Source organism: Podospora bellae-mahoneyi (assembly GCF_035222275.1).
Source record: "Podospora bellae-mahoneyi strain CBS 112042 chromosome 1 map unlocalized CBS112042p_1, whole genome shotgun sequence".
Taxonomy (NCBI): Eukaryota; Fungi; Ascomycota; class Sordariomycetes; order Sordariales; family Podosporaceae; genus Podospora; species Podospora bellae-mahoneyi.
Genome location: NW_026946359.1, coordinates 5,837,567 through 5,855,728, shown reverse-complemented (window position 1 = coordinate 5,855,728; position 18,162 = coordinate 5,837,567). Strand labels below are relative to the sequence as shown.

General features: G+C 52.5%; 5 protein-coding genes and 2 non-coding genes across 7 annotated transcripts; 4 read left to right on the top strand and 3 right to left on the bottom strand.

The window, feature by feature from the left end:
- Positions 1–6: 6 nt before the first annotated feature.
- Positions 7–1,812, top strand: GPI2 (glycosylphosphatidylinositol anchor biosynthesis; the record flags this gene model as incomplete). The annotated part of the gene is made up of 2 exons (XM_062875033.1): positions 7–298; positions 360–1,812. The coding sequence occupies 2 exons, from the start codon at positions 7–9 to the stop codon at positions 1,664–1,666; spliced, it is 1,599 nt and encodes a 532-aa protein (XP_062738258.1). The 3' UTR covers positions 1,667–1,812.
- Positions 1,813–1,870: 58 nt separating this feature from the next.
- QC761_0019780 lies at positions 1,871–1,962 on the bottom strand. The gene has a single exon. It is a non-coding gene; the product is annotated as a tRNA-Pro (tRNA).
- Positions 1,963–2,773: 811 nt separating this feature from the next.
- On the top strand, positions 2,774–4,925 carry QC761_117500 (uncharacterized protein; the record flags this gene model as incomplete). Its single annotated transcript, XM_062875032.1, has 3 exons — positions 2,774–3,182; positions 3,232–4,090; positions 4,154–4,925. 3 exons carry the CDS (start codon positions 2,774–2,776, stop codon positions 4,923–4,925), a joined length of 2,040 nt encoding a protein of 679 aa, XP_062738257.1.
- Positions 4,926–5,943: 1,018 nt separating this feature from the next.
- Positions 5,944–9,495, top strand: QC761_117490 (uncharacterized protein; the record flags this gene model as incomplete). Its single annotated transcript, XM_062875031.1, has 4 exons — positions 5,944–6,092; positions 6,152–8,530; positions 8,579–8,799; positions 8,858–9,495. 4 exons carry the CDS (start codon positions 5,944–5,946, stop codon positions 9,493–9,495), a joined length of 3,387 nt encoding a protein of 1,128 aa, XP_062738256.1.
- A 1,575-nt stretch (positions 9,496–11,070) lies between these two features.
- Positions 11,071–13,975, bottom strand: QC761_117480 (uncharacterized protein; the record flags this gene model as incomplete). The annotated part of the gene is made up of 2 exons (XM_062875030.1): positions 13,158–13,975; positions 11,071–13,098 (listed from the first exon to the last, which is right to left on the bottom strand). The coding sequence occupies exons 1-2, from the start codon at positions 13,206–13,208 to the stop codon at positions 11,071–11,073; spliced, it is 2,079 nt and encodes a 692-aa protein (XP_062738255.1). The 5' UTR covers positions 13,209–13,975.
- A 699-nt stretch (positions 13,976–14,674) lies between these two features.
- QC761_0019740 (uncharacterized protein) lies at positions 14,675–16,903 on the top strand (the record flags this gene model as incomplete). The annotated part of the gene is made up of 2 exons (XM_062872060.1): positions 14,675–14,787; positions 14,997–16,903. 2 exons carry the CDS (start codon positions 14,675–14,677, stop codon positions 15,073–15,075), a joined length of 192 nt encoding a protein of 63 aa, XP_062738254.1. The 3' UTR covers positions 15,076–16,903.
- Positions 16,904–17,905: 1,002 nt separating this feature from the next.
- Positions 17,906–18,013, bottom strand: QC761_0019730. Its single transcript has one exon. It is a non-coding gene; the product is annotated as a tRNA-Glu (tRNA).
- Between the last annotated feature and the right edge of the window lie 149 nt (positions 18,014–18,162).

The following is an 18,162-nucleotide window of genomic DNA, read 5'->3' as shown; positions in this document are numbered from 1 at the left end:
CACCCCATGGCCCCTCCGTCGGGCCTCCATCAATCGGCCATTCCCTCCGACTTTGAGAAGCCCTTCCCAGCCCTGGTGCGCTCCTCGACCGTCCCAGCGAGCCTCAAGTCACACCGCGCCGACCCATCCCATCTGGCCCCCGAGGACGCATATACCCCTATTTCACCACCCAGACAGCCTGGCCTCTTCGATACCGGTCTCGATACGCGGCCACGGCACATCAGGCGTAATGACACGAGCAGGAGTCGTAGTAGAAGGCGGAAGCGCTTCCAGAAGCTCTTATGGGTGAAGCAATCATGTGCGCATACTGGACACCATTCTCTTGTGGTTGCTCCTGACCTAACACGAGCGCATTGCAGATCCCGACAACTATACCGACCAAGCGACCTTTCTCGAGAACCTACAGCGCAACCCACGGGTGCAGCCGTATGACTTCTGGCCCCTGGTCGCCGATTCGACTGTCATCTTGCAGCATGTCTGCTCCGTCATAATATTCATTGTTTGCTTTGTGGGCATATTTCAGGAGAGGGTGAGCCCCGTGTCGGTAGTCGGATGGGGGAGCTTTGCGACGTTTCTCGGTTGGCTGCTATGGGATTGGTGGATGACCCAGGAGGACCAGACCGGTGCTGGCGAAAGCGGTGACATGACAAGGAGCATGCGGGATGGGCGAATTTACAGAGAATACCGACCCCCTCGGCGACAAGACTCTTTACCTGGGCCAAGTCTTCACCAACCATTGCCGAATAACATCAGCACAGCTAGCATATCGAGCACCTCGAACCTACCATCAGCAGCCAGCTCGACTACCAATCTCCTCCAATACAACCACCGACCAAATCCGACACCTCACCAGCATCATGATAATACCTCCCACAACTCAACAGCACCTAAGCTCCTGACTCCAGGACACTCACACTCGCGCTCTGTCTCCTCAGTTCACTCGGTAACATCGCAGAACAGCGCCAACTCCCCAACCAGCACCAGGGGTCCAAACCACGACTCCGACCCAGACTCCCTCCCCAACACACGCGCGTACCTTCGCGTATCAACCATCAAATCCGCCATCCTCATCTACTTCACCTTGCTGGGCTTATCCCCCATCCTCAAGTCCCTCACCCGATCCACCTCTTCCGATTCCATCTGGGCCATGTCCTTTTGGCTCCTAGCAATCAACATCTTCTTCTTCGACTACTCAGGCGGCACCCCCTCCCACATCTCTGGCCCGCACAAAACCAAGAAAATGCCGGTCGCTTCCTTGTCAACCAACGCCGCTCTCATGGCGTCCACCGTCCTTGCCTCCCGCCTTCCCTCCACAGGCCAAGTCTTCTCCCTCACGCTCTTCAGCATCGAGGTGTTTGGCCTGTTTCCAGTTTTCAGATCATACGCTAGGCACCGAAGCTGGCGGTATCATTTTCTTTTGACTGTGCTGTTGGTTTTGGGAGCGGGGGGTGGAGTGGGGATCATATTAGGGGAGGCACCGGCGACGTCGTGGCCATGGAAGAGAGGACTGGCCGGGATGGTGATTGGGTGTTTGATCAGTGCGGTTGCGATTGGGGGGTGCAGTTGGTGGTTGATTGGGATGCAAAAGTACAAGAATGAGATTTATGGGCCGTGGGATCCGGCGAGGCCCATTATTATCAGTAGGAGGCATTGGGATGATGATTAGATAGATGGGATATGTTGGTTGGAGGAGTAAATATTTGGATAGAGATGAAAAATAGTAGACTTTGATTTTATCGTAGTGAATGCTGTGTGTGTGATGGATGGCCCTTTACATTTACTCTTGTGCATAATTGTGAGGTTATGCAGTCGAATCTCATGATGTACCAAAAAGGTATCACGATAATGATGAATTAACATCAAAACATTGGGGCCGAGCCAGGGCTCGAACCTGGGACCACTTGCAACAGCTTATGAGAGGAAATTCCCAAAGCAAGTATGCTACCACTACACCACACGGCCATTTGGAACAATGGAGTTCTTTGTTTGTGTGAGATGTGGCATCAGCTTATTGGATTATATGTGGGGAGCTCTCAGCTGAGGAGAGGAGCCATGCCGATAAGGGGTTGGATGCTATGTGGGCACGGCAGGTGAGTCAAGAGGGGCAACAGACATACCGAGACAGACTTGTGTTGATGAGTCCCGGCTGTGTAAAACGCTTACAATATATCTTCTATATGACATATAAAGTAGATGAAAGTTGATTGACCTCGGTGAACTTGTCCCTTCTGATTTCAAGTGAGGGTTAGGGTTGATCATATCTTCAGATGAAAGTGATGTTGAGATGTGCTTTGTCAGCACGATCACCGCCCCACCCAGCCGATTGATTGCCCCTCACTCATTCCCCTCACAAAGTTAACTCCGGTGCTAAACTCCGCATGATAGCGACCTCCCCAGAGCCCAACATCCGATTTGTCCCAGCAATGTCGTCACTAGCATATATCGGCCGGTGTTCAGTGCGGGAAGGGTGGGTGAGATAGCTTGTGGCTCTGGTACAACGGCGGCGAAGTGAGGTGCCATGCCCGTGTCATCCATTCAGTCAATGAAACAATTGCTTTGCTCTTTTCTTCATGATGCGCTTTTGATAACTCGTTTGCTTGTCACGAGTGATATTTCTTGCTTTTGAAGAGCGATCTGTTAAAGCGCATTTGAACTACCCCTCGTGGCTTATCAATTGACTTGCCTCTCACCACAGCTGGCTTCAGCCAGTCGAAATACAACAACACTTTGGACTTTCAGCGTCGACGTTTCAACAGTTTTTCAGTCTACCACAATGAGTAGCGACAATTACCGCGGCGACCCCAACGATGGCGGCCCGCTGGATTCCGACGACTGGACCTCCTACGTCCCGTATTCGATGCATGAAGCTACTCGCGAGCGGGTCGAAGACGGAGAGGAACATGACCAGGAGTATTATGATGAAATTTTGAGGGAAGAAATGGCAGAACATGAGCGGCTTCATGCGTCCGGCGATGCGGAGGGACTCGAGTTGGAGGTTGTATTGGAGCAGGTTCCGGTCGGTAATGAGGATGATGAGGATGATGAGGATGAAGAAGATGAAGAAGAGGAAGAAGAGGAAGAAGATGAAGAATATGAAGAAGAAGATGATGATAATCAAGCTACTGCCGAGGAGAGGGAGGGGGGTCAGCTACTGAGGAGAATTGTGAGACTTGTTGGGAATGGTGAGTGTTGAGTGGGGGTGATTGATGACACCCGGCTGACGATTTGTAGGTGCTTCGGGGGCAGTTGGGTTGAGCCAGCGACAGATTCTTGCTTTGCTGAGAGGGCATGATCTTACGGACTTGATTTTTGATGATGCCGAGGTTGATGAGATGATGTATCAGCGGCGGACCAACAGACAAGACCCGGATAGGTTTCCCAAGGTACCGAGTGAGGAGGGGAGGAAACTGATGGAGTCGGGGGCGTTTGGGTCGTTTGATATCCGTGATCGGAGGTATAAGGATATCTCGAGGAGGATTCTCGATCGAGAGCTAGGTCTGGGCGGCAAGGCTGAGCAGCTGAGGAATCGAGGAATGATGCTGCAACAGATGATACCGGTATCCAAGCCAGAGATGATTATCCATTACGACGATCCCGTTTGTTGCGGCCAGTTCTCCGACGATGGCAACTTCTTTTACACCTGCAACAAAGACTTTAAAGTACGGTTATACGATACCTCGAATGTTTACGACTGGAAGTACTACAAAACGTTCGACTACCCGTTTGGTCAATGGACGATGACCGATGCCGACCTCAGTCCTGATAACCGCTGGCTGGCGTTTACGTCGTTGCAGCCTGAAGTTGCGATTGCTCCCACCGACCCGAAGGATACCGGCGATTCATACACACTTAACTTTGCCGGAGGGCACAGTCAGCCTGGATATGGTGGGAGCTTTGCCATCTTCTCCGTGAGGTTCTCGGGCGATGGGCGTCAGCTTGTCGCGGGCACGAATACCGACTCCGTGGTAGTGTATGACATCGAAACACGCACAACACTACATCATGTTCATGGGCATAACGACGATGTGAACGCCGTTTGCTTTGCCGACAAGAACTCTCCTCACATCCTGTACTCCGGCTCAGATGACTGGTAGGTTTTCTCCTTTTCTGCACAGAAAGTCTTGAGATGGTAACTGATGCCATGTCTCTATAGTACGATTAAAGTATGGGACACCCGTTCCATTGGTGATGGCCGCCCAGCCGGGGCCTTTGTAGGACACACCGAAGGCCTTACATATATCGACTCCAAGCAGGATGGTCGTTACATCCTTTCCAATGGTAAAGACCAGTCGATGAAACTGTGGGACCTGCGCAAAGCAATGTCTACCTCCACCTTCCTTTCAACAAACCCAACGGCCATCACTCAATCTCCAGATTATCAGTTCGACTACCGCTGGCAAGAATATGACGACTCACGATGGTATCAGCACCCGCACGACAACTCAGTCGTGACTTTCCGTGGACACAAGGTTCAGAGGACACTCATCAGATGCCACTTTTCGCCACCCAACAGCACAGATAGTCGATACGTCTACTCTGGAAGTGCAGATGGGCATGTATACATTTGGAACATGGACGCCACACTCGCGAAGACCATTGACGTTCAAAAAGCCACAGAGCCAGCCACTGGAAGCAACGCGAGACTCAGGACGAGGCGGTATAGATTGCATAGCTTCGAGAATGACTGGAGTACTATTGTGAGAGATGTGGGATGGCATCCGAATGCGCCGGTACTGGTCGCTAGTTCGTGGAACGGCTCGGCGAATGATACGGGAACGGCAAGCGTGCATGGGTACAACGAGGCTGACGATGATGATGGGGAGGAGAGTGAGGATGAGGGGATGGCAATGGGGAGAGTGGTGGATGAAAAGTTAAATGCCCCGCGGGTGGCTACTGGAGGTTGGAGGCAGAGATATGATATGTAAGAAGTTGAATGATGTTTCGGCGTTGTGTGGCTGGGTTGGGAGGCTCAAATTGATATGATGTGTATGATGCCTATGACACTGTTGTGGACGGTTTAGGATATCGATTGATTTCATGATCTAGTTGTTACATTTCGGGTACCTGGTAACGTGACAGCAACTCTATTGCTCCCACGATCTTGATGGATGAACAAAGTTTGTCCCAATGTTCTAACAGGAAGGTGCTCAGGTCGGCCGTTCGAGGACGCGAGTGTGTTGGGGCTAAACAAGGGGCGGGGGGGACGGAAGTGGAGGTTTGCGCCCGTGGCCCCCAAAGGCTTGCGCAAAGACTCCATCACGTTATCACCTCTTGATTCTTCTCAACGGCCTCAAATGCCGGTACCTTTGTCTGAATTGCCTCTAAAAGTAGGTACCTTTGTTGGTGCTGCGCCTTATGCTAAGCTTACTACGTCTAGTCGTCCGGCAAGCGTAGCATTCCATAGGTGGACGATGAGTCGTCGGCGCCGAGAATCATTTCCCAAATCTGCAAGGCTGTCTGGAGTCACAGTTGCACGCCGACCTAGACCTTGTCTGTTGGACTAGCTTTTTTTACCCGAGTGGTTACTCAATCCAAGCGAGCCACTACGGCAACGATACATGGGTGTATATCTCGAGGCTGTGCCTCTCAGATAGTAAGCAACACAAATATTGGCACACGCTTGGCTAGTACTGACCCGAAAACTGTAGCCCTAACCGGCCAGATGCATAGAGGTTATGCCGGTACCTCGCGGCTCTTGGGTCTCATTCTGGTCGCTGAGACGCGATGGTGTCGTTGCATTGATGAACAGATGAGCAAGGGTCTTGAGCAACGGCATTAGAGATGGCCCGCAGACGACTCAGATCGACGTGATGGCTTTCCCTTCTTCATGGGTATACAAGGGAGTGGGCTTCTCCCCCGCCTGACCCCGAGTTTCACGCCTGACCACGACTCTCTCACCGTCTTGGATCTCGCGGAAGTCGGCGTGCTTGTTGTAAGCCGACCATGTCCAGAATTTTGAAGGCGCCTTTCAAGGCCCTACGGACTAGGTCGCCGCCATCGAGTGATACTCAGTCTCAAGAACCAGACGAGAATCTTCACAACACGAAGCCTTTGGTCCTCAGAACTCCTTTCTTGATTGCAATCGGTCTCTAGTAGGTGCCTCTTCTCCACTTTCATGATCAAGGTTTGCTAACAAGACTCATCGTGCTAGCATCATTGGCCTCATTGTGGCACTCGAATATGGTTTTCGAACAATCACAATCGCGGAAAACCGATTGCCCGTCCTTAATAAGTACGGGTACGAAGACGGTACCGGAGCCTATGGCCCCTTCCTGGCACCACGCCTCTATAAGGCTAGAGCAGAGGAAGACTCGTCCCAGTTGTCCACAACCACTGGATTCTCGTCCACTGGAACGCCATCTGCAACAAGCACGGCTCCTCCGGTCTTCACATCTTTCCCGCAAAACACCAGCAGCTCAGTGTTCACCCCGGAGCCGATCTTGATCTCAACGTCGACTTCAACGTCAACGTCAACGGCAACGTTAGGATGGGATGCCCTGCCAACAGAGGCCATGGAATTCGGTGAGCGTATCGGATATCCTGTCATAAACGTTCCGACCAACGGAACTTTGAGCCCAAACAGAACCAGCCCCTATGGAATACAGCGTCGAGTGCCGCCCAAGGACAAGTATGGACAAATAGCGGGATACCGAATCAGGCTATCCTTCTGGCATGTGGCATATTGGAAAAGTTCTCCGCCTGGGGACATACCATACGTCCGCACCCCAGTAAAGTTTATCAGCAGTATCAACTTCTTTCCACTGGATAAAGCAACCGAATCGGACTGTACGATCATTTGCGACGGCCCTGCCTTCGTCTTTCTGGAGCCCTCGTGTTGGTCTGAGTGGTCAAGGGTTGCAACAGCCCAACGCGACATGCGCGCTCTCAATCCATCGATCATGGTAGAGTACAACGAATTTGCATCCGACGGTGCTCGGCCGTGTGCAAAGGTCGCCCCAGATATTGTGGAAACCAGACCGGTTACTGCTACTCTGTTTAACCCTCTTCCATCAGTCACAACCACTGAGCTCATATACGAAGATGTCGTGGTGACAGGACCGGGCCAGGGGTCATATGTTCCTTCGACCTACACTCTGAGTGATATTGACGGAAAGCCCACCACCACGGTGACTACGCCTGTTTGGGTGCCTGCTGAAACGCCGGTATATACAACAACCGTTATGACCTTGACAGACAGTAATGGCAGGCCGACTGCCACAATCACCGGACATGGGAGGAGCTCAGCGAACCAACCAAGAACCCTCTTCGATGACAAGGGGAAACCTACGGCCACAGTCATTGTGAACGGCGGGCGATGGGTATGGCGGACAAGAACAATGACAGGTGGGCATGGGACTACACCGATCGCAACGATCACTGCTTTTGCGACTCTGAAGTTTGCCACTGTCACTGGGTATGACGATAACGGAGTGTTGACGACTGCGACGGGCAAATTTCCTCTTGTTCCCAAGACCATCACTATGCGTGATTCTAACGGGGTTCCCACGGCAACGGTAACCACGCAGGTGCCCACAACATACAACTGGGGGGTCACGATTACAGATTCCAGCGGTCGACCTGTGGCCACAGTGTGGTCCAAAGATGACGCCGGTATCTTTCGCGCCTGGGACGATGACCGCGACGGGAATCCCGCCACCTTGGACACGGTTTCATGGGGTACTTATCTTTTGGCATCGTTCCTGCCCATCATCATCACGTTACCGCTCACTATCCTGGCGCAAATCATCGATTCGCACGTCAAGGCGCTACTACCTTTGAAAGCCATGTCACGCCGCTCCGATGGGTCATCGGCCGAGGACTCATTGTTTCTTACAACAGGTGGCATCAAGGGCTTCTTCACCAGTTGGCGTCTCTTGTTTCATTCAAGAGAGCCAGGTTTGCTGCTCTCGCAGATGTTGATTCTTGTCTCCTCTGCTACCGCCTCGTTCGCAACAGAAGCTATTGGCTTTAAGCTCCATGGAGGTTGTACAATCGACAGCTTTGCTGGCTGTTTTATGGAGATTGCTATCTTCCGGGCGCCGGGTCGGCTTGTACAGGTCTTTTTGAGTTTAAGTCTAGCTGTGGTTGTCTTTTTGATATTCGCAATGTGGAACTGGCACAGAAACTGCGGATCGGATATGAGGAGTATTGCTGGTGTTGCTGCGCTCCTTACGGAGCAGACAACACGAGAAACCATCCACAAGGCCAAAGTCAACATCACGGACAAGTACGTCGAAAGAGAGAAGATGATCAAGGAACTGAGCGACCATAAGTTTGCCCTGCGTCAAGTTGCGCAGGCGCCACTACTGCCGCCCAGCCCGAGGCACTCCCCAACAGCAACGTCCACATCCAGCGAGACATCCCTGGGACTGTCCTCGTCACAGTCGTCGTCACAGAAAAAGTATGGTCCGTATTGCACAGTGATGCACTTGACGAATCGGTCGAACACAAACAGGCCACACCTGGCCCTTGTTACACTGCCAAACGAAGGGCAGAAACAGCCCAGCGCGAGCAAGAAGACAAGCGACAAGAAGACAAGTGACAAGAAGACAAGCGAGGAGGTGTCTTCTATAACCAAGAAGCTGTTTTCTCTCAACCCAGTAGCACAAGACTACATTGCCCAGGTGGTCTTTCTCCTCACCATCATCGCCTTTCTCATCATGATCTTGTACTACGAGCTCACAAGCTTTCACGACTCGGCCTTTGAGATCTTTATGAACTCACAGAACCTCGGTGTGCGCGCCTTATTTGCCGGTTTGGGTTTCATCATCTCGCTGTTTTGGGATTCTTACTTCTTCAGTAAGTACCTCACCTACCCCTATTCTTTAAAACCAGATAGCTAACCACTTCCCAACAGACATAGCAACCCGAGAACCCTACCGCCTCCTCTCCCGCCAACCCCGCCTCCTCCAGACAGACGGCACCAGACGATCCAACCGCTTCTTCACCACCCCTCCCCCCCTGCACGTCTTTGAGGCCCTCACCCCCTCTAGCGTCTTTTACAGCCTCCAGGATAGATCATTTGTCGTCCCTGCCGTGGCGGCTGTGACGGTGTTGTCGAAGCTGACCCCGCCGTTGTTGTCCAACATACCGTTTGTTCCTTGGCTTACGTGGGAGACTCACCAGGCGTGTGCTTGGTCGGTGGTGGGGACGTTGGTGTTGATGATTTTGGTGCTTGGGTGGAATTTAGTTGCGGTGAGGTACCCGTATATGCCGGTGAATCCGGGGGGTGACGGGATGGGGTTGGTTGGGTGGGTGTATTATCTTTGCGATTCGAATGTGAGGGCGGAGTTGGGGGAGGTTTATAGCAGGAGGCAGGAGGTTGAGAACGGGGGTGGGGTTTGGAGATGGTGGAAGGGAAGGGGGCAAGGAGGGGAGAAGACGGAGGGATCGGAGGGGGAGAGGGGGAGATATGTTACTTTTGGGGAGGTGACGGAGGCTGAGACGGGGGGTGTGAGGGTGGGTATTGGGGAGTATGGAGTTGGGAGGGGGTAGATGGGGCTGTTGTACTCATATGATAGCATTGAAAGGCTTGAAATAATGATAATGAGGCGCCGATTCCAGGCATATCAAGCATGAGACATGTTGCATCAGTTAAACCGTGAACATCATTCCACCACGACCATCTGAAGTCTTTCCAGCGTAACGATATCTGGCAAAGTGATACAGCCCACGGAGTATTCGAGAGCTTATAACCACTTGGTCTGACAGCTCTTTTCTCAATAAGAAGAATCGAACGATTTAGTATGGTAAAGCCAACGAACTATATCCCGAAACCATCCATACGACACAAGTAAACCCGTCCCAAAAATCTTGTTCTGTCAATGACTTGTTTCAACGCCGCTCCCCCAGTAAATATCAATAACTCTCACCCAATGACCACCCATTGGCCCCTCCCCCAACAATCAACCAACACCAAAGCAAGCCCGAGTTGGATCATATAGTCAAACGTTTGGGTGTGGTACCTAAGGTACTGTTGATTGTGGACTGGATTGGGAGGTGGATTCGCGCCCGCTCGCTCCGTGTGGAAGCCCATCATCCCGATAGAGAGAGCTGCAATTTCCGTGACAGGCCCCGGTTCATGAGGTGGCTAGAGCTCTTAGAGGGAGAGGGTGCGATTGATTCTCAGTTTGAGGAAATATGCCATTGGGTAGAGTGTTTGGGTGCCCTGCAGTTGTTTGATAGGTGCGGTGTGCACAAGGGGGGTGATTGCTGGATGGAAGGGGTGTAATTCTCTGTGGATGGTCGGCGGACCTGCCCCGATAATAGGAGGACATATCTCGACGATTGACGGGCAAGTCTCACCGGTGATTAGAGACATCCGCATGTGGGACATGGGCCGTCCAAGACTAAACAAACTGTTTGAACAGACTTGGAGGTTTTGAGTGGGTTTTCTGGGAAAGGGTTGAGGTTGATATGAGGAATGAACGAATAGGTGCTAGCTTTCATGGCAATCATTTACCTAGGTATCAAGAAGTTAGGATATTGCGATACTCTTCACGGTGAATAATACATCAGTATCAACATTCACAGGATTGGAAGTGGTTTGGTATGTTCGATCTGACCGAAGAATGTATAATGCATCACGTGTTCACCAAAAATCACAAAGTTTGAACAGTATTTGATCGGAACATTGTGGTCTTTCCATTTGGGGGTATTAACTATTATGTACAGTATACGTTTCGCCATGTATATCTTCCCAGCTGTCCCATGTATAATAAGTAAACCCTTTCCATGAATCTTCTCATCACCCGCTCTTTGCCCAAGATGCATATCCTTCTTTAGCCCATCAATTGTTCCGATCATGTAAACTTTCAAAAAAGAAAACTCAAGGGGGTGACGAGATTATTGGGGGTATGTGCAATAAAGCTAAAAAAAAAATAGAAAAATCCCGCCCCCAAAAAATAGCCGCCAAATAATGCAATGCAGTAATGCTATGTGTTCGTGAAGGATCGTAAGAATTGGATATCAAGGCTGAACCCACCAGGGCGCCGAAAAAGACACTTTTGATAAAAATAAGGAAATGGGGTTTGTAGTGTACACGTTTTGTAGCCGCTCAAATCAAAAGATTTAGAGGGCAAAGGCAGCGAAAGCCGCGACGACGGCAGCAAGGCCGAAGCTGGCGGCAACACGCTCACCACCGGCGAGGACGACGCTCTGGGTGGGGCGGACGAGGCCTTCAGTGCCGGTGGGGACCGAGATGGTGGTGCCGTTGGCAGTGATGATGGCACCGCCACCGTTGTTGCCAGGAACACCGGGGAGACCGCCGTCGACGATGGGGGCAGCGGTGATGGGAACAACATCAACAACGCCGGCAGTGCCAGTGGTGAAGCCGATCTCGGGAACGGGGACGGTGGTGGCAATGACAACGGTGGTGCTGCTACCGGGGATCTCAACACCGGCATCATCAGTGCAGGGAACAACAGTGGTGGTGTCGATGGTGATGGTGGTGTAGATGGGAGCAACAGTGGGAGTGGCGGTGATGGTGAGGTAGGTGGTGACAGTAGGAGCCGTGACTACGGCGGGGTTACCACCAGCCCAAGGAGCGCAGAGACCCTGGAAGAAGATGACGGCCTCGGAGATGATCTGATCGGAACCACCGTGGGCGTACAAGCAGTCGTAGACGTTCTTGACGAAGAGAGCATCGGGGCAGTAGCACCCCGCATCAGTGTTATCAGAGCAGCCGACCTGGAAGAGGAAGGTGTTCAAGCACGAGGGGACAACCTCAGGGCAAGGGAGAGTCTCGACGGGCTTGACAGAGGTGACAATGCCAGTGGTGGGGATGTCAATGACGGTGGTGGCGGGGGTCTCGGTAACACCAGGAGCAGGGACAGTGGTCTCGCCAGCAGCAGGGGTGGTCTCGCCAGCGGCAGGAGAAGTCTCGACAGGGGCGGGGGCAGAGGTCTCCTCAACAATAGGGGTCTCGATGACAGTGGTGAGAGTCTCGGTGACGGGGCAGATGGTGGTGGAGACGGGAACGGTCACGATTGTGGTCTTGATGGAGTTGGCCGGGCAGTCAGGGACGGTAGGCTCGCACTGGGTGATGGTCTCGGTCTGAGTGGTGAAGATGGTGGAGATGGTCTCGAACTCGGTGGTGATCACGGTGGTGATGGGAGTGGTGATGGCGGCAGGCTCAGTGCTAGTGGTCTCGCCGGCAACCTCAGTAGTAGTCTCACCAGCAGGCTCGGTGGCCGTCTCCTCGGCGGGGGCAGTGGTGGTCTCCTCAGCGGGAACAGTAGCGGTCTCCTCAGCAGGAGCAGTGGTGGTCTCCTCAGCAGGGACCGTAGCAGTCTCCTCAGCGGGAACGGTGGCGGTGGACTCCTCAGCAGGGACAGTGGAGGTCTCCTCGGCGGGGACGGTAGCCGTAGACTCCTCGGCAGGGACAGTGGAAGTCTCCTCAGCAGGGGCAGTGGTCTCGGGAAGGACAGCAGTGGAAGTCTCGCCCGGAACAATAGCAGTAGAAGTCTCGGTCTCAGCGGGCGAGGTCTCCACAGGGGCGGTGCTGGTCACATCGGCAGGAGTGGTGACAACGGCAGTGGTGGTGGCAGGCTTGGTAGTCGCGGGCTGGGTGGTCACAGGCTTGGTGCTGGAGGCAGTGTTGCAGTCGAAAGAGACAGTGGGGACCTTGATGGCGCAGCTCTTCTTGGGCTTGTTCTGAGGAGGGAAGATGATGGTGACATTCTTGGCACCACCGCACTGCTTGTTCTTGATGGTGGTACCGGACTTCTTGCAAGCGTGGCGAGTCTTGCAGACAGAGCCGTTGGGCATGTCATAGTGGAACTCGAGATCGCAGTCGAACTCGGGCTGGACAACAATGGTACCGAGGGAGAACTTGTCGACAACGGGACCGCAGCCGAAAGATGGAGACTTGTTCTTCTCAGGGTGGCAAGTACCACCAATGAACTTGCCGCTGCCGGGGCGAGAGTCGAAACGACCCTTATTTCCGTCACTGCCGCACTCGAAGCCCTTGAAGGTGAAGTCTCCGTAGTTGGCGAACGGACCAGGAATGAGATCAGCCCAGTCGAAGCCAGATTGCTGCTTAGGGGTACACTTGTTGTCGATGTTCTCGGGGCAGGTGAAAGCAGGAGCCTTCTTGAACTGTTGGAGGTGTAAGCGACTGAGCCAGGTGTAGAAGAGATGACGATCTTTCAACTTACAGTGGCCTCTACGCCGGCCGCGAGGGCGATAAGGGGGATATAGCTCTTCATGGTGACGAGCTGCGTGTCAATATGGACAGTAGAACGATAGACCGAGTATAGTTTATGGCGGTGGGCTGAATGAATGCCGGTAGAATATCGGGCGAACCTTGCGCCTTCAGATACAATGCTGGCTTAAAATGATGATGTCGTCTGAACGATTGTGTCGACAAGGAAATCCAATGATGGTGGGAAAAAGAAAAGAAGCTTGAGGCAAAGAAGCGAATGACTTTGCCGTCGGTTGTTGGTTAGAGTAAGGTAAAGGAAATGCCACACCACAAAACGTTTGAACACTACTGACCGAGAAAGAGAAGAGCGGGAACGGAGACGAGGGCAGGACTCTGTTTATACCAACATGAGGGCATAACATCGGGTCCATGACCCCCCATGCAAAGGAGAACTCATGTCACTTCATGGTGGAGAGTCTGGCCCAGACAAGGCCGTGGACCAGCCAGACCAGCATCTCCTAGCAACTGCATTCACACCCTGTGTGGTTGGGGACGGGCAGAACGGCCCAACATGGCAGCCAGTGAGGGCTTCGTGGGCGCTAGGACCCTTTGCTCCTCTGGCGATGTGACGTTTGGCGAGGGGTGAGGTGAGGGCCAAAGTTCACGAAAACAGTCGTCTCCACATTGAAAATGCCCTGCTGTCTCCTGGTGGCGCGCGGCTCCAGGGGCGGCAGGCAGGGGGTGCTGGTAAGTGACAGGGGTGCGCTAGAGATCTGGTCAAGGGGTTGGCTGAAGGCTTTGAAAGCTGCCCATCGATGTGGCCCAATCGGTTACACATCTCGACGTCTGAACGGAAAGGGAATGTCTTACTCTCTCACTGCTGTCCTGTAAAAGGGCCAGTTCAGGCACTGCAATTATAAATGGCTCTGCGTGAGCGGCAAGAGGCCTACCTGCGGCAAAAAGGGCGAATGCGATGAGCATTTCCCTGTTGCCTCTCTGTCACAGCTCACCGTGCTCCAATCCGGGAATTCTTCATGTCGGTAACCCTATTCTCGTTGCTGGGTAAGCAGAGCCATGCTGCCGGACACGAGATAGGATCCATTTTCTGTGATGATATTGAATGTTGAGCACGAGCACGTACCCCTTTACGTCCTGTGCCTTCACCGTACACAGAGTGATTCCGGCAAAGGAAGGCCGTGATGAGCACGCGGATGGCACCTTGATGGTGCAGGCAAAATGGGGACTTGCCCAAAAGCTTGAAACAGGTGGCTGTCTGCTTCAGGCTGCTCAGCCACACTCGAACGGTGACGCTACTGCAGGTACGAAGCCATTCCCGCACGATGCATTTTGGGCTGCAGCTGCTGACTTCCAATTGATCCTTCTGTCATTGCTCGACTTCTGGCAGCCCTCTCTGCTTCAGCGATGTTCCTGGATTTCCCCAGCGTTCGGCTCTGGGATCGTTGGCTACCAGGAACCGATCATCAAAACTCCACCTCCGCCCAAAACGGCTGTGGTTCGTTATTCCCCACAATGAAGCGTTTCCCAAAACGATGCTCAATCACGGCCCGACTTGCTTGTTCAAGAGTCAACCCTGTTCGTCATTCCAACAACCGGACCTCCGAACTGTCCACGCCGGGAGTAGCGTCCGAGTTTATCGACTGATGGAAAAGGGGCTCACAAACGAGTTGTCGCCTCATCTCCGCTGCTAAGAGATATTGTCAATGCTCAGAATAACTTCAAAAATACACTCGTTAATTGAGGTCAGCTGAGCTGGTATTATTTCTGTGTCTGTGAGTGCAGCCAACACAAAGAATCGCTACCTAGTACTCCGTAATCGAACGGGTGTCCGCAGAATCGAAGTGCCGCGTTTCACCGCACCCGCTGTCAGTTGTCCCTGGACTGGCGCCAGCAGTTTCATGTTTCAGGTCTGACCAGCCCATCAGAGTCTGGGTCGGGGATATCTGACCAATCAACATGAGCCGCTTTTCTCGGACCGACGTCTCCACTGGAACATTGTTCCCTTTCCACGATGTCACTGATGTCCAGAAGCATCGTGAACTCAATTTCGCAGAGGCCAAACGATCATATGCACTGCTACACTGACGGCTGACCACGGAGCGTCCTGTGCGCTTTTCACAGTCACGACCTTCAACGAAATAGGGAAAACTGGATCACATTGCAACGGTATCCACGGACTCATCGAGCTGCCGATCTCCAATATCTGCTGGACGGCCAATTCTCCTAGTATCGGCCGCTTTGACGACGAGATGGAGTCTGCAATTTCAACACAGCTGTCACGGGTTCAACTGGCATCATCGAGAAACGAACATAGCTTGCCGTTCATATCAAGCACTGGTGCCGTTTTAGTGTAGTCCCAAAATAGGAGCAATCCAGCAAGAAAATCCCCGGTTGACGCTCGCCAAATTCGCGGTTCCTGGGTCCACGAGGCGCTGCCGCCAGCGAATCGCCCGGTCAGATCGGGTTGATCGGCAGCCTCCGTTTCTGACAACCGCCCACCCAGCCCTTGAAGGCGTCTAGGAGCCGCCCGAAACGCCGCCTTCAGTGTCAACTCAACTCTCAAAAACGTTCATCACAGACATTCTTCTCGCATACGCAGTAATTGTGAATAGCTTCTTGCTAATGACAAATGGTACGCTGATAGCTCGGTGTCCGGGCACTTTGACGAGAACTGGTGGACGAGCGAGACATCGCGACAGGGACAGGGTGTAACCCCCACAACTCGCTTGGAGCACGCACTGCCAAGAGCAACCATCGCCAGGCGTTTCTTTCCAAGTTCAGACAGGTGGTGCAACGACGGAGAGTTATGCCAAGCACAACCCCTTGTTGTGTTCTGCTCAGGGGTTCCTCAGTCTTGTTTCGAGTTGAAGCCATCACATTCGTATCCAACGCTGGAACACACATGAACCAAAGCTCTGGCCACCGCAAGAATGTGCAGATAGCTTCGCCTGCGAGAAAGAGACCATTCAGTTGTGGTCCATCACCCAAGGCATGTTGAGATTACCCAAGGCCCGAGCCACCAACAGCTGGTTCAAAGCGCAAAGTTATCGTGCGCTGGACAAGTTCATGGTGTATGGAGTCTTCAAGCGTTTTGGAGACCCGGTAACACCGATGTCTGATGAGACCGAGGCGGCGATTCCAGCCATACGGATATGGGGATCCTACTTCGTGGCTGCGACTTCGGCATTTCTTGTGTCATCGTCTCTTGGGTTGGGAAAATCACGATCCCTCCCAGCTGAGCCCGGCTCGATAACACCAAGTCAAAGCTCTGAACAAGAACCCAGCGGTCTGGATGAAACAAAGCAACACCACACGAACGGCGAATACGCTATACCAAGATCCTTTACGATCCTACTTTGCATCTGTCATACCCATGGCAGGATATTCATCCTGATGCGCCGGCCCGCTGCCCAGGTCGATCAAATTGCAAGCAAACAAAAACCAGATCTTTACCCCCTTCCTAACCAGTCGTGCCTACCTCGTTACACCAGACCTCTGGTCCTCGACCATGTTTGTATCACTCATCCAAAGCTCAGTGCACCTTTTCAAAGACGGACGGTACGGCACGGCGTAGCCAACCCGACCATCTGGACTGCCTAAAAAGAGACGAATTGGCCGCTTTTATCCTCCCTCCACCGGCTGTCAAACGTTGGATGGGGGCGCAAAGTGCGGCACACACCAGATGGCCGCATATCACCGCCTTTCAGGTCCCGTTCCGGGTCTTCCTTCCGGCCCGGACGACCGGCCTCGTTCTTAACCACTTAATTTGTATACATAACGTCCAACGACAGCTGCCTGCCCGTCTGCTTGAACGCCAGCCCGTTTCCGTCTGTTTGAGGTGATATTATACTGGCGTTTGTATTACCTCGGCTGGTCTGATAGAGTGACCGCCGGCCACTGCTAGGCAAAAGAACCAGCTTTGGTATCAGGTAAACTCGTCATCATAAACATGCTGTAAGCTTTACTATCCATACAAGTGAGTCTCAGCCTTCAGCCAAGTGTTCGAGGTACCGTGTCCTGTCGACACGGCCGGACTGTCTTCCGGCCTATGTACGAGGACAGTTAGGAAGACCCCACACCCACACCCATCAAATAGAATAGTTTAGCTCTATTCAGTGGGAGGTTAGCATTGAAATCCCGCCGGCCTCGTAGACCTTGTAGATTTGTAGGCATTGGGACCACCTACACAACCTTAAAGCATGTCCCTCTCATTCGGTCAAGCTTGATAACTGCACTCCGGAAACTTTATTCGGGCCTGCTATGGTCGAGCGGTACTTTTGTCGACGTGAAGTTGGTTGATTTGAGGCCGCTTATCTGATGAAGCTATCAGTTTGCAAGCTGCATTAATGGCTACTAGGTAAGAACTGGTGTGTTCAACGTCATGTAAAACTTCATAAAGACAAGCATGTCTGTGCCTGCCACCGTAGTATCTCCCTAGCCATTCATCAGAACTATAAGTGGAGAAATAATGACACAATCAAATCTGCTCATCAGCTACAGGCGAGATTCTGAACAGACCGGCGTAGCTTGAAGCTTCTCATCATACGTTCTTCACCTTCACACATATTCCCTCCTTACCTTCCTCACCAACCAACCCTTCCATCCTTCCCACCGCCCTAGTTCCTTCCCCAGCATCCAATCCACCCCTTCCTTACTCATCTGCCAGCCGCAACTCCTTCTCTCCTTCCCCTCCTTCCAGCTTATAGCCACTCATTCCACACCTCCTCTCAACAAGCAATAAACTCCCATATGGTGTAGTGGTTAGCATACCAGGCTTTCACCTACCTACTGACAACAGTCAAGAGGAATCTGAACCACCCTGGAGCCCTGGTTCAATTCCCGGTATGGGAAATTCGTTTTGCTGGCTTCTCCATTTTTCTTTTCTGTTTCGTATTGTGATGATGGTTGATATTCTGGTGGTATGTCACCGTTCGAAGGCCTGATAAACAAACCCCAATAGACTCAATGTCGAGCGACAACAAGTAATGGATTTCATTATT